This window comes from Lipotes vexillifer, unplaced genomic scaffold (assembly GCF_000442215.2).
Source record: "Lipotes vexillifer unplaced genomic scaffold, Lipotes_vexillifer_v1.1 scaffold168, whole genome shotgun sequence".
Classification (NCBI taxonomy): domain Eukaryota; kingdom Metazoa; phylum Chordata; class Mammalia; order Artiodactyla; family Lipotidae; genus Lipotes; species Lipotes vexillifer.
In genome coordinates this window covers 2,192,508-2,207,219 of record NW_006773947.1, presented here as the reverse complement: position 1 = coordinate 2,207,219, position 14,712 = coordinate 2,192,508, and the positions used below count along the sequence as shown (strand labels likewise).

Genomic DNA, 14,712 nt, shown 5'->3' with positions numbered 1-14,712 from the left:
CTTCCGAAGCTCTCCACGGCCCTGCAGACCTCAACGTGGAAATGTGCTCTCAGCCAGAGAGATGGAGTGAGATGCTCCGGGTGCCCAAGGTCGCGAGGCTGGTAGAGGACAGTGGGCCAGCCGGCCCTCCAGGGCTCCTCTTGGTGGTGTCCACCCCTTGCATCCCCAACAGGTGCCTGTCCCATCCCCCATACCTCGGTCCCCTTTGGGCTTCTTCTGTCCTCTCCATCCCTGGCCAGAGGAGGGCACAGTTCCACACTGACCCTTGCCCTCCGCACAGACTCTGCTAGGACTGAGCGACCCCTGGCTTGTGACCAACACGCTCCTGAAAGCATCCATGACTCTTTCTCATCACCTGACTTGCATGTCGGTGAATCATTTCTAAATGCCTCATGGGTCCCTCCCTCATCTCCCTCATCTGTGTCTTCCACTTCCAGCTTGTCAACCCCTTGCTGTGGAGGCAGGTCTTAAGAGCACTGGGCAGACCCCAGGAGTGAAGGAGCCTAGGGCTCCCTATTCATGGGGTCTCCAGGCCACGGCTACCACTGACCCCTCAGGCCTCCACGACCCCTCCTGAGCTCCCCCAGGACCTCTGAAGGTGACAGCTCTTAGTGTGAGATACGGTTATGGGGGAGTCACGAGATGATGTGGGGAAAAGTGCCACGTTCTTAAAAGAGGGTAAGCCAGAGGTAGAATGTAATAGAGAGTTAAACCAATTCAGATAAAGATTTCCAAATCTTTCAAATTAAAAAAAGAAACACCTGAGTTTTCATGTTGGATTAGAAAAACTTGCAGATTAAAAGGGGCAGAAATGGAGGCAGAAGGTCACCCTACAGGGACTTCCCTGCCAGTCCAGTGGTTAAGACTCTGCACTTCCACTGCAGGAGGCACAAGTTCGATCCCTGGTCGGGGAACTAAGATCCTGCGTGCCACACAGCATGGCCAAGAAAAAAAAAAAACAGGTCACCCCACAAAGCCATCACCAACGGGCTATGAACTGTGATGCTCTGCTCCAAATGACCAAACCTGGCGGCCCCCTTGGCACCCTGGCCACCCATGTGGCCGAAGAAGCAGGCCCAAAGGGAAGCAAGTCTGCAGGCACCAGGGTGGCACTGACACTCCTGCCACACAATCCTAGCTAATGGGCAAGTGACAAGGCCTGACCAAATGGATAGGAACTGAGAAGACAAATACTGTCAGTGTTTTCCTGAAACTTTTCTGAGAATGATAAGAAAAAAAAAAATCATTCTGAGGCTCAAATGCAGATGCAAACGGCATAATACTGATTTTTTCTGCCCTAACACACCCCCATCAGAAACAGCACCTAGCTGCATATCAGCCCTTTAACTCTCTGTGAAGAATCACTGCTTCACAAGATACACTCTCTTTTGGGTGGAAATAGGTGGTCTGGCTTTTATGTAGCAATTGCTTCTGGTCTGTTGACATTTTATCTACAGATAATAATAATGCCCATCATTTGCTGAGCCGGGCAAGATGCTTTGAGCTTTGTGTACCTTATTTAACACACACAATCACCCTGTATTAGTATTATCTTTCCATTTTACAGATGAGAAAATTAAACTAAGGTTTGGGGGAAGTAAGATAACTTGCCCAAAGACACAAATTAGCAAACAGCAAGGCTGAAATTCAACCCAAGTGTGGTCTTTCGACCACATCAGAATCCATGCTTTGAGACTGTCCACAGAAGCCTTTCCATTCCTCAGCACAATATAGTCAAGCGAAGTGGGGGTCATGGCAGGAAAGGGGCGGGGGTAGGATGGGGACGGACCTCTTTGTATCTAAATGTATCCATCTAATTGGTCCACATCTCTGATACCTCCCAAGGCCAAATATTAACGATCACCTTGTGGTCTAGACAATTCCTAGTCATTGGTTTCAAAATCTGTCTCTCAGAGTCTTAGGGTTCGGTCAAAATTTTTTGGAGGCTGCCCTTTAGGAACAAGAGAGAAATCAAGGTAGATGCTGACAGGGTGTGATTCTGTACCCAAATCTTCCCTTGAACTGAGTCAGTGTCATCATTTTTATATACTGAAGTTCTGTTTAAGAATTGCTTGTGGGGGGGGGAAAAAAAAGTGGGAGAATTCTCTCTGTTCTGCAAGTCTGAAAACCACTGCCCTGGCCGAGAAAATTCTTCAGGACAGGGGTCCTCGCAGGTCCCGGGCCAGCCCTGAGCACCTGAGAATGTTCCTAACAACCCTCTGATGGCCGACGGGGCAACTTTCTCACCTGCACCAGACACCACTTTCTTCTGACGCTTATTCAGATAACAGACAGTGACCCTGGGCTTCACAACGACACAGCTGGTAGTACAGAAACATACAAATCCACAGTGCGAGGGGTTTTCCGAGTTAAGATTACCTGGCACAGCAGCTGCCATGGAATCTGTAGAAATACAGGAACGGAAAGTCCAGGACGCTGAGGAGGTCACCTGGGAAACAGCAAGAGTGAGACACACAGCCTGAAAGCCCCCTGCCCCCGGCTGCCCGGAAACACAAGGCAAGGATCTTAACGACATCAGCCCTCTGAGCGCTGAGCTGCCCAGCAGTGAATTCACTCCGGCATTCGAGGGTTTCTGTGTCATTGGCATTGTCTTATTATAATAATAGTATGATAATAACACCATTCAGTGAAAGCCTGCCCTGTGCAGGGCCCTGTGTGAAAAGCTTCCCGAACATTGTCTGTTTCAATCCTTGTAACAACTCTGTGAAGCTTTGTTATCCCCATTTTAACTGCAGCTCAGAGAAGTGATTTGTTTACGTTTGCACAGCTCTCTAACTGTTGAGCCAGAATGTGGACCCCGGTGACTTCAAGTCCTAAGATCTTTCCTCTTCACCTGGCAGCCATCCCTGGCCCAGAGCATAGGACAAAAAGAATCTTTTTTTAAGATTCTTCTATTCTTTTCTGCCTTATATCTAAAAAAGGATCATGAACGCATGCCTCTGACATCTTCTCTCATCTTTCTGTTTAATTACCGCACAAACAGAGAAGGGGCCAACCGCCCGTGCATACTCATTTTAGTTCAAGGTCCAAAGGGTACATTTATTTCTAGTGAAGTAAGTTCATTCTTTTAGTTCCACTTGGTGCAAGAGGAAATAATCAAACATATTGGCCGCTTCCCTCTCTGGAATTTGAACTTGGTCACAAACAAGAAGTCAGGAGATTAAAAAAGCAGAAAGCCTTCCAAAAATGTCCAGAGAAAAGGAATTAAGCATTTCCACAGCAGATAGCCTAATCCTTCCAAATCTGGAATTTCTGAGATTCTGGAGGCGCCAGACCTTCCAGACCCCTGGGCCTCGGTCTGTCTCTCAGTTGTGGATGGACTAGAGCAAGAAAGGTTGATTTTCCTGAGTACTCACAGCACGTTAGGGGCAGTGGAACATCCTTCATCACTACACTTACTAATCAAGAGTTTCAGAACAAAAGACACAACGCATCGCTACACTTCCTTGTACCTAAATGATCTCAAATGATTCAACCATCGACTGGGAAGGAAAGGTCTGAATTCCACTTTTCTGGACGGTTGCTTTTTTCTACCATAACTATTGTTATTTTGTTTGATTTGGTTTGTACATATGTATGTGTATTTAACTAAAAGGAGAGGTCCCCTAGGATCTGATTTTCGTGCAGCCCAACAGAAGGCTAAGAGTTTTTGTTCTCTTTCTGCTACGGCTCCACTGGACACCCCTGTCATTTACTAGGGACCTATACTGGTGGAGGGACTTTGTAACTGACATCAGGCCCAGACATCCAGTGCATGAGGAGCTCCACTGCTCCTGTAGCCCCTTTTCGCACAGAAGTGACAGCCGAGGAAACCCTGAGCACCCAGATCCTAGCAGGCGGCCCCAGCCCCCTGTAAGGTGGGTGAAGGCATGTTCGTGGAGGATTTGCTCTGTCTCTTTGGCCGCTCTTGGTTCTTGGCTTTTTCCCAACCTCCCTCTCAGCATGAGAGAAACTGCAGCGCAGTCAGCGTGATCAGGAGGACTGAGCAGAGAAGAATAAATTAAACGCAGGACCTCAGGATTCAGGGGAGGTGACCTGGACTCCCGGTGCGGCCCAGGCTACGGAGGGGTCTGAAGGGCAGGGGAGTGGGCAGAGGTAGACTGGGAGGAAGGAAGATAAAGAAAAAAAAATCACCATCCTAGGGAACTGACCAGTTGCATAATAATCCTCCCTCAAATCCTAAAAATTGATCCTGTCAATTATTGAGAGCAAGAGAGAGAAGAGCTCGCTCTTCTCTTTGAGCCATTTCTAAAACCTCCACACATTTCTCACGTAGTTGACTCCATGACTGTCTCTCCTTCTAGAGCCATCGAGTCCTTGCGAGCAAGGATTCTATTATACTCAGCACTTGTATCCACTGTGTTAGGACCATCTCTGACAAATAACAAGCACCCCTGAGCCAAGAGTATCTGGAAGACTTCAACCCCTCTTGCTTTCCCTGGAGAGAATGTTCCGAACCCTTTCCACTTGGCTCTGCTGGTCCTCAATCTCAAATTGACCCCCAGTACTACCCCCTTGATGCCTTCAGCCGGCCTCATCTTTTATTTCAACAGAGAGGGTGCACACCAACCTCTAAACAGCAAAGGTTAATGACTGTGCTACAAAAATAGCCCCGAAAATGTTGCAGTACGTGGCTAGCTGGCCCCAAGCACATGAGAACTAGCCCCAGGAACTAAAAACTGTGTAAAGGTGCTCAAAAGACAACACTTCTGCACCACCTAGTGCAGAACGCACACTTTAAGCACAAAGTAAGTGGTTCAAGCTCTGTACACATGCTTTGTGGCATCCACATGCAGCTTATGCACAGAAGTCGGAGTTAAGCCTTCATGCCTGTGCTCCACAGTTAAAATTCTGCTGACTCTCTGAGTGAGGGAGTCAGTCCCATCTCTCTGAAGATAATGGAGCATGAAATCGCCACGGTGAAAACTGTGGCACAATTTTACCACATCAAGAATAATGGATACTTGAACATCAAGAAAGTTTCCTCTCACCCACCACATTTTAGTCCTCAGAATGAGTGGGAAAGTGGAAGGTCAGCTCCAGGATGTAGCTCGTACTGCTTGCTTTATCTCAACACGAGCAGTAGACACACCACATAACAAGGTCATTTCTGGTCAGATTCCCGAAAGTCTTCCTGCCCTTCTGGTTCCTTGAAATTTTCTCTCTTGAAAATGCCACAGCAGAGGGACCCCATACAAAGATGAAATGCAAACTTTCAAACAGAGGAAGAATTTGTTTTCTCTACTATTACTTAAAGCAGTCCTGGGGGTGCAAGTTTCTAAGATCCTTGGAGCTTCTGCATGAACTGTGACTTTGAAAGATTAGAAGGAGAACTAGATCCCACCCATCAAGAAGCAAACCCAGTGCCTGAAATAGGAAAAGTGTCAGGGTCTGCACCTAGGACATGGAGAACTATCTATCTGGTCCCTTCCTACCACTACATCCCAGCGCACCCCAAAGGTGGTGACCCAAAGCCACACCATCTGCATCGCAAGAAAGCCTATCTTTCTAATCACTCGGGAGTGAGTGAGAAGGGCGGCTCAGTCAAGAGCACTACTGAGAGACCATCACCCACCTAGTAGAATAGCTAACGTAAGACAGACAACACCAAATGTTGGTGAAGACCTGGAGAAACCGGAACTCTAACGCATTGTTGGGTGGGAGGGTAAAATGGTACAAATGCTTTAGAAAACTGGCACTTTCTTTAAAAGTTAAACATATATCTACTGTAAGACCCAGAAATTCTACTCCTATTTATCCAAGAGACATTAAAACATAAGTCCACCAAAAGCACTGTATGAGAATCTTGATGGCAGCTTTATTCATAACAGCCCAAAACTGGAAACATCCCAGGTGAGCATCAACAGGTGAATGGATAAACAAAAGGTTCATACACTGGCACACTAGTCAGCAATAAAAGAGTAAAGACTAGTGAGACACCCAACAACCTGGATGAATCTCTAAATGCTATGCTGAATGAAAGAGCTAGACACAAAAGAATACTTCCTGTGTGTTTCCATTTATATGAGGCCCTAGAATAGACAGAACTTATGTATGGTAACAGAAATCAGATCAATAGGGGCTTCTGGTGGTCGGTGAGAGGGAGTGACTGAGAAGGGACGTGAGGAAACTTTCTGGAGTGACGGAAGTTTTCTATATCTTGATAGAGGTGTGAGTTACATGGGCATATACATTTGTCAAAATTGATCAAGCTGCACATTTAAGATATGTGCATTTCCTATGTGTAAATCATATCTCAATTTTAAAATGTTTTGAAAGTACTACTAAATAATGAAGATACAAGTAAGAAAAAGAAGAGGTAAGAAGAAACCAAAAAGCCCTGTTTTAAAACATCAGAAATTAAGAGCCTTTAAAAAAAAAAGGCTGTACCCATGGGTCCTGACTCTTGCTGTGTCTTAATTGGTGCAGATGTGGGAGAATCAGGAAGCTGCTCTCCCTGACCCACACCCAGGCCTTGAAATGGACATTCCAGATGGAAAGTATAATAAGCAAGTGGGAAAGAACGAAGTGCTGTTCTATCTTAAAAATGGGCTGGACCACCCACGGGTCCAATGAGAAAGCTAACAAATTGGCAGGAATTGAAGCTGCCCAATCAGAGCAGTCCTCGAATACTTCCGGAGCAAAGAGATTTTCCTCAGCTGTTTCATTTGCTTAAATTTTGTAATCAACCTTATGCTCCTATGAGAAGACATCACCAGGACGCATCAAAGGGTTTAGGGCAACTGACCTGGCTTTATAAAGCTGGGAAAAACTGATCCCCAAGGGGTCTTCTAGATTCTCAGCTTCCATAATCTCACACACCAAATCCCTGCCTTCATATCCATCTGCCTTAATTACCTACTTGAGCAAACCTGTGTGCTTTTTGAAACAATGGGCCACTGCTTAGAGCTGCACATGGTTGTGCATTACACAACTTCAGTATAAACAAACCGCACTGTTTATAAAGACCACAATTGTATTTGTTACTTAATTCACGCAAAAGTAGGTGTGGTTCCACAGTGTTTCCCTGGGATGTTCATGGATTAGATACCCAACTTGGTGTTGGTATAGATGAACATCTCCGGCTTCTTCTGGAAGGCTGCCGCCAGTTCGTAGGTAGCCGCACACCTACCTTCCCTGGGGCCTTTGCCTGAGCCCTGCTACGATGGCTACTGAGGCCCACAGGACTCCTGACCCCTACGGCTGTGGGGCATCCCCTCGCAGGGAAGCTTTAGCTAAACTCCAGTCTCCCTCTGCTACTCACTTCCTCATCTTGGTCACATCACTTAACTCCTCTGGGTTTCAATTTCCTCATTTTCAAAATGTGGTGGCACCTTGGATAATCACTAAGGTTCCTTCCAGTTCTGATACACGTGAGTGTAGCAAATGAACTAGCATAACCTCTTAGTGAAAGGCAGAGTGGCTTCTTTAAGTGAATATCATTCACCCGAATCCACTAGAAATCACTCAGGGAGAAAATGAACATGTAAACCAAGAAGAACCAGCAAGCATAACTCTCCAAAGGTCTTTGATTAAAAACCTATTTGAAAGGCAGAAGACACTTAGTAGGCTCTGAAATATCTGTTGGGTGGCAACCCTCTGGCTGCACGAAGGAATGCTGAGAGGCAGGATTTGGAGGCGGACACTCAGCGGTACAGGTAGGTGTCTAGGGTCAACACCAGGGTTTCGTATGACTTGTAATTTTACAAAGGATAGGTTTTCAGGCTATGGGAGTGGGCAGAAAACAGTGGATGTGCTTCAGTACGCGCAAGCGTAGAAGCACTCATGGAGAAAAAAATAATTCAAGTTATGCTAATGAGACAGCAGTTCGGATAGGTCATGTCCAATCTAGAGACATGACCCGAGTCACCATCAGCAGTTCTCTGAGGATATTAGTTCAAACGGTCTGAAGCAGCTAAAAACACAAACAGAAAGGGGTTGCTGTTTGCGGCACAGGAGGGAGCTAGAAGGGGCTTCAGAAATAATCCAGTCCACCTTTCTTAATTTCCGGATAAGAGACTGAGACCCTGAGGGCTTGGGTAATGCCTCATGCATAGCAGAGGTCAATAAACATTAGTTTAAGGAGTGTGACCAGTAAAATGTGTATTTCCAGCCATGCTGCACACAGATATTTTTGCTTTATCTTTGCATCAACTTCAAAACCTTTCAAAGTAAAAAAACACAATGAAATAGAGTACTACGGAAAATTCCTGAACTTGGAAAACAACTCTAGGGTAATTGAGGCAGCAACAGGCTAAAGGTAAGTTTTTTGTTTTGTTTTTTTTATTTAATTCTATTTATTTCTTTTTTATACAGCAGGTTCTTATTAGTTATCTATTTTATACATATCAGTGTATATATGGGCAAAGGTAAGTTTTAAAATGACTTCTTTAATCTGGAATTATGAAAACTGGATGACAATATATGATAAAAATGTATAAAAGGACGTCACTGAGAAATAGGCACAATTTGAACTTTTCCACCAAATCTTTAGCCCTAGGATTGAAGAGCAATTCTGGATGCTTGAAGGGAGAATTTTAGAAAAGGACAAAGAAAGCACTAGTTTATTTGGCAGATAATAAACCTGCCTGTACATCTGAGATTACACCAGATGAAAACATCAACAATAAAAGATGGAAAAAGGTTCAATTCATGGGCAATAAATCCATAACGGGATACTAAGAACAGTTTCAAGTATGTGGGCCATTCCTAAGTTTGACACCCTGGAAGGCAGCTACATTCTCTTACAAAATTTCCCTCAGAGATATAACCGGAGTCAGAGCACTGTGTTGAATGGGCAATGTAAGATACACAAACAAACAAAATGATGTTTACCTGTGGGGTGAGATGCAAATGCCAGGAGCACCACACTGAAAAAGAAACAGCAGACTCGTGAAGAAAGCTTCCCCAGCACTGAGAAAACAACATCCATTTTCACCCATTCTACTTGGAAATAGTGAGATTTGCCTAAAAGCAAACTATCTGCACTGAATGGTCTCATTCTGCCTAAATCCAACTTGTCAGGGAGAGAGTGAGAATCTCCTGAAATGCCTCAGGTTTTGGCAAGAGGGCTGGATCTCCCCTGTGATGGACTCTGAGGGTCCGTGCCCCTCTTCAAGGGTCAGCCCTGCCACTAATGATTATCATATTCACCTAATCTACAGAGAGTATTTGTCAGCTAAACAAAGCAGAGTCTAAATTACAAACAGGCTGCAGCCTAAAAGTTAGCTGTTGAATGTGAGCTAAATCTATTTGTGAGCTAAATCACAAAATTAACTACACAGAAGAATAGGTAAATTTCCAGGAAGCTAGCCCACAAAATGACCCATGCCATCCACCCTGTGTCTGAAAACTACCTGGACCAATTTGCAGTTGATGCTGTATGGGATGATGCAGGCCATACCTGTGCTTGGCTGTCTCCCATCTTTATCTCTGGAAGCCTGTCCCATCTCCCGGCGCCTGTCTACAAGTGCCTTTGTGCGGTCCTAAGCCCACCTTCCGTACCCTCTTCCATCAAAACCCATGCCATGCAGACAGCTGATTTAGTTGGAGGTTAGGAATGAAACTTTTAATTCAAATATAAGAAGGAAAGTTTTCTTAAAGCGCTGGATGGCCTGCTCTGGTTCTCAACCCTGGATACACATCCAAATAGTGTAACATCCTGGCTAGAATCGCTAAGGTATGGTCCGGGCATCCATTGTTTTTATTTGTTATGGCTCCCGGAAGCTATAAAGTACCAGGATCAGGAACCACTGCCACAAATCTCCAGTTGGTGACATGACAGCCAGGGAAACCAATGTTAGCTCCTCAGCCCTGCTCTTGGGTTATCTCCCAGCATCATTTCTGTTTCTCTGATGGTTTTCAGAGGAGCAGCATCATAGGAAGAGGCAGGAAGAGAGGAGGGTTGTGACAACGGCCATAAGAATAGTCACATTCTGGTAATTCGGAAGTGGTAGGTTTGTGAGACAAGGGTTTACAGGTAGCTATAGCTGTAAAAAAATACACACACTACAGACAAGACTGGAGATTTCCTGTCCTTCTCATGGGCGTCTGCTTGCTGTCTCTTCTTTCTCTGGAAAACACACACCCTGTACATTCTCCATTATTCTATCTCGCTGGATCCCCTTTCGGCTTCAACTTTAGCAGCAGAAGTTATTGCTCCTATGGCAGGATGTGAGGGGCCCCTTTCCATCCCAAAACATCTCCCAGGGCCTGACATGGTATCCCAAATGCCATCATCGGAATCACCCCAAAGGGTGACTCTAAAAGAAAACACTAGGGAGTTAAAAATAAGAGATAAATAAAAGAGTTGGCTCTCTAGTCCATGTCTGAATTTTGTAAATATAGAGTTACAACCTCCTAATTCCTACACTGTGATGACCTGGGGAGCAAGAACCACATTTTATTCATCTTTGGAGCTCAAGTATTTAGCAGGGCCAGATACATAGCAGGTTCTCCCTACGTTTTCAAACCAGCAGAGAGAGATCAAACCAGCAGGCAGAGCTCCGGGCTGGCACCTACAGGCACAGCTGCCCTACAGAGCTGAGTGAATGCAGATCTCTGGAGGCTGATACCCAGGGCCTGTGGGAAATCGAATCTCAACCCTGGCTCATCTTCATCACTTGTACTGAAAGAAGACGTGGAAACAGCAGTGTGGCTTTGGCGGGGTGTGCAGCGGGCTGAGGCAGGAAGCCTTGAGCACCTGGTTCCCAGGTAGTGAAACCCTCACACGGGGGAGGGTGGGGAGGGGCAAGGGTGGGAAAACTAGCTGGGGGTCACAGCAGCTGTTTTTTTCCACCCTCAAAACCCTTTGCTTCTCGCCTTGGCTATAAGCTCTGTGGGGAAAAAGAACCGTCTAAAGTAGAGTCCGATGTCATGGAAACATTTCAAACACCAAGGGACTTCTGCGTTTTCAGAAACATCTCTTGAAAAGGCAGCTGGTGGGACTGGGCAGAGTGGAACTAATGACTGTTCCACTGAGTACAAAAGAGGCCCCAGCTATGTTTGGGTTGAATCCTGTCTTCAAAAAGGCATTTTCATAAATACTAAGATATTTAGGAACTTTACTTGTAGGGAGAGAACACAGATCTTGAACGTTTTAAGCCAACTTCCTGCAGAAATCCATGTGGCCAAAGGCTGAGAGGCACCTCTCCGACCTTGGTCCTCTGGACTAAATGTTGTTGCATTAGGCAAACTTGAGTCCTAGACAGCACTAGACCTCACTTTCTCAATTAGGTCCCTCAGTGCACCATGTGGCACTCTCAGAATGCAAGAATACTCCCCAGCTATTCTATTTAGCAGCCAACCCTATTCTTTACTTGGCTTGGGGCAACGGTACAAATGGAAATCCATATACACTTACATATTATAAATCAAGCCTCAAACTTCATCCTACCTGAACAAATACACCTTCAAAGCAACCTGAAAGTCCAGATTAAAATTTAGAATTCTTGGAGTCCTTGGAGCTTCTTGTCAGAAGACGTTAGTGTGGGGACATCCTGCCTCTGGCTCCCGGCTCGCAGTGCACCCTCTTCTCTCCCGACACCAGGCTCCATCCTGCACCCAAGGACCTCAAACATGTGTGTGTGGACACCTCAGTCTGCAAGCCCACCCTCCATGCACATCCCTCATACTAACAGTCTTTCTTTGGACATCCACTGGGTCTCGGAATGAGTTAAGAAGACAGACCCAGGGAGGCCTTGGAATCCACTTGGGTAGGGAATTCCAAGGCCCAGTCTAGAAGGAAGGGTGTGGGCTCTTAGCCTTACAGACTGCATATGCCTTGGGGAGAAGCATGGCTCTCTGAAGTGTGGGGCTGGATGGAAGCCCTTCTTGCCTGGCCTAACGGCAGGACTACTATTTAGTTTCTGCAATTCTGATCATCTCACCAATTATTTAGCTTGCCTTCCTGGCAGGCAGGCACACTGGCTCAGATCTCCCTTATCAAAATATTACTGGATATAACTGACTCACTTTGCTGTACAGCAGAAACTAACACAACGTCGTAAATAAACTATACTCCAATAAAAAAATTAATAGAAAATATATACATTATTGGAAAATAAAAATCCATTAGCTCTAGGAGAATATGAGTTATTCTTTGAAAATTTAAATTATATTTTACCTGAATAGATAGTTTAAGTACTGCTGGTCAATGTCACTAAGAAATGAGAAAGAAAAAAAAAACATAAAAGGTGAAATAAGTGTTTAACATACACAAAATAGTCATTTTCTTCCATTAATAAATTAGATCTGTGTACAAGTTCCCACATTTATAAATCATTAATAAACACTAAGAAAAGTACTTTATATACAAAACCATTTCCTGGCTCATTTTTTTAAAAGTTTCCAATTTAGTACTATCACATGCATTTTCACTTGTGGCCGATTATGTGTACATTTGCCATTTTAAAAGGAGTGCCAGCTCTCTCAGGTCACTGGACTGGCTTCTAGGGCTACCATACTTGACAAATAAAAATACAGGATACCCAAATAAATCTGAAATTCACATAAAGAATAATGTTTTAGTATAAGTATGATCCAAATATTGCATGAAACATACTTAAACTAAAAAAATTATTCGCTGCTTCTCTGAAATTCAAATTTACCTGGGTATCCTGTATTTTATCTAACAACTCTACTGGCTTCTTGCTGAAAAAACACTTTATTCAAAGAAAAAATGGTGCTCTAAGGACCCATCACATACCCTCAGCATGTATAACCTTCTCCCAGGAGTCAGTCCCTGCAGACCTTTCTTTGTGGGCCTCAGACGGCCCCGAAATCCAGTGGCCAGCTGGCCAGTGGAGGGCTCTGACCTGATGGCTCCAACCCAACCAAGGCCTGAATTCTCATCTTTTTCATTTACATTCAGCAACTCTGTTCCACTGACTGCCCTCAACAAAGGCCTCATTTTACCCCAGAACAGAGCTGGTGACGGGGGAGGCTTCTGGGTCTAAAGTTAGGAAGGGGTTGGAGAAACAAGAAAAAAGACTTGTGCCTCTGAGCTGAAGGAAGTGAACTGGGGCCCAAGGCAGCCAGTCACGCAATTTTTGTCAAAATGTCATCTAAAGGGCCGCCCTGAAGGAAGAGGAGAGAGACTTCCAGGCTCTTTGCACATCGCTGGCAATGGTTCAGGTACTGATGGACCCGGCCTGCTGCCCTCCCCCCATCCTGGACTCATGGAGTCTCTGGCTGATGGAGGAAGCTCACCACCCCGTGGGTCTCACCCCTTTCCTTTAACCAAAGGACAACTCACCAAACTTTAAAAGTTTACCTTAACGCGTTGGGTTTCTGGGATTTCTGTAGTATCTTATAAGCCCCTGGAAAGGAAGCAACACAAGTCACTGGCACACGGCATTCTGTGGAGGGGGCGGCTGGTGCTTCCTGGGAAGCATGAAACCCACAGGGAGAAGGGCCCCTCTTCCCTGCAAGGGTCACCCGCAGCCAATAGGGGGCGACCAAGAGCACTTTGGAGAATTTCAAGGATGCACATTCGATAATCCCCCAGATGATGCAGTTCATAGAGTGCTGGGCTGGAAAGGCTCGTGGTCCCCAGAAGGACACAATTAACAGGATTGTTAAGCCTGGATTTCCTTTGATGGTGCACGTGAGAAATACTGCTGGACTTCTGACCCATGTGTCACAAAGTCAGGGCACTGTTTTTCTCTCTAAGACTACAGATAGGAAACACTGGTTTGAAATAAAGTAGATGGTCCTTTTATTTCACCCACTTGATTTTTTTCTTTTTTTGTATGCTGCTGAAAGAGAGTGTTTTTGACACAAACCTCTGGATCTGGATCTCTTCTCACCACTTTTAGAGAAGACCAACCAGCACTGCACAAGTGCATTTGAGCAAGCAAAGCCTGGGCCCTGGCGAGTTAATTAATGTTTGTCATGAGAAAGGCGAGACTCTACGGAAACTACAAACATTTCAGGAAAACTCCAAAACAGAAAAATCAAACCAGAAAAATGCCCATTTAATTTTAACCTTGACACCTTGGACTTCATCTTCCTATTGCCCAGGATCACTAAAAAGTGGATACATGATAAGGAATAATAAGTCTCAATTGTTTCAGTAAGACTTCTTTAAAAACTTACCGACGGGGCTTCCCTGGTGGCACAGTGGTTGAGAATCCACCTGTCGATGCAGGGGACACGGGTTCAAGCCCTGGTCCGGGACGATCCCACATGTCACGGAGCAACTAAGCCCGTGCGCCACAACTACTGAGCCTGCGCTCTAGAGCCCGCGAGCCACAACTACTGAAGCCCACACACCTAGAGCCCATGCTCCACAATAAGAGAAGCCACTGCAGTGAGAAGCCCACGCACCGCACGAAGAGTAGCCCCCACTCGCCGGAACTAGAGGAAAGCCCACACAGCAGCAAAGACCCAACACAGCCAAAAATGACTAAATAAATAAATAAATTTATTTAAAAACCCTTACCTACGCAGAATAAGTGAATTACAGCCCAGAAATAACCATCTGGATCAAACTGTAACACAAGATTAAAAAAAAAAGTGGCTGTAAGTACAGACAAACGGGATCCAGCATGATGATCAGAAACACTAAACGTCAATGCACAGTGCCAGGCATGGTGCCAGACAGGACTCTGGGGCCTTGGGCCAGTCCCTCCTTATTTCTCACCCAGTTGCCTACAACATTTCCTAACAGGGCTCCCTGCTCCAGCAACT

At 45.4% G+C, this 14,712-nt stretch overlaps 1 protein-coding gene across 1 annotated transcript in view; it reads right to left on the bottom strand.

Moving 5' to 3' along the window:
- The window catches only part of SLC35D4 (solute carrier family 35 member D4), a 93,841-nt gene that overhangs the window by 32,627 nt on the left and 46,502 nt on the right, over positions 1-14,712 (bottom strand). Inside the window, exons 8-12 of the mRNA XM_007448621.1 lie at positions 14,465-14,513; positions 13,295-13,340; positions 12,146-12,181; positions 8,857-8,891; positions 2,380-2,449 (exon numbers count right to left, since the gene is read on the bottom strand). Coding sequence (XP_007448683.1) covers positions 2,380-2,449; positions 8,857-8,891; positions 12,146-12,181; positions 13,295-13,340; positions 14,465-14,513 — 236 coding nt within the window. The remainder of the gene's footprint in view (positions 1-2,379; positions 2,450-8,856; positions 8,892-12,145; positions 12,182-13,294; positions 13,341-14,464; positions 14,514-14,712) is intronic.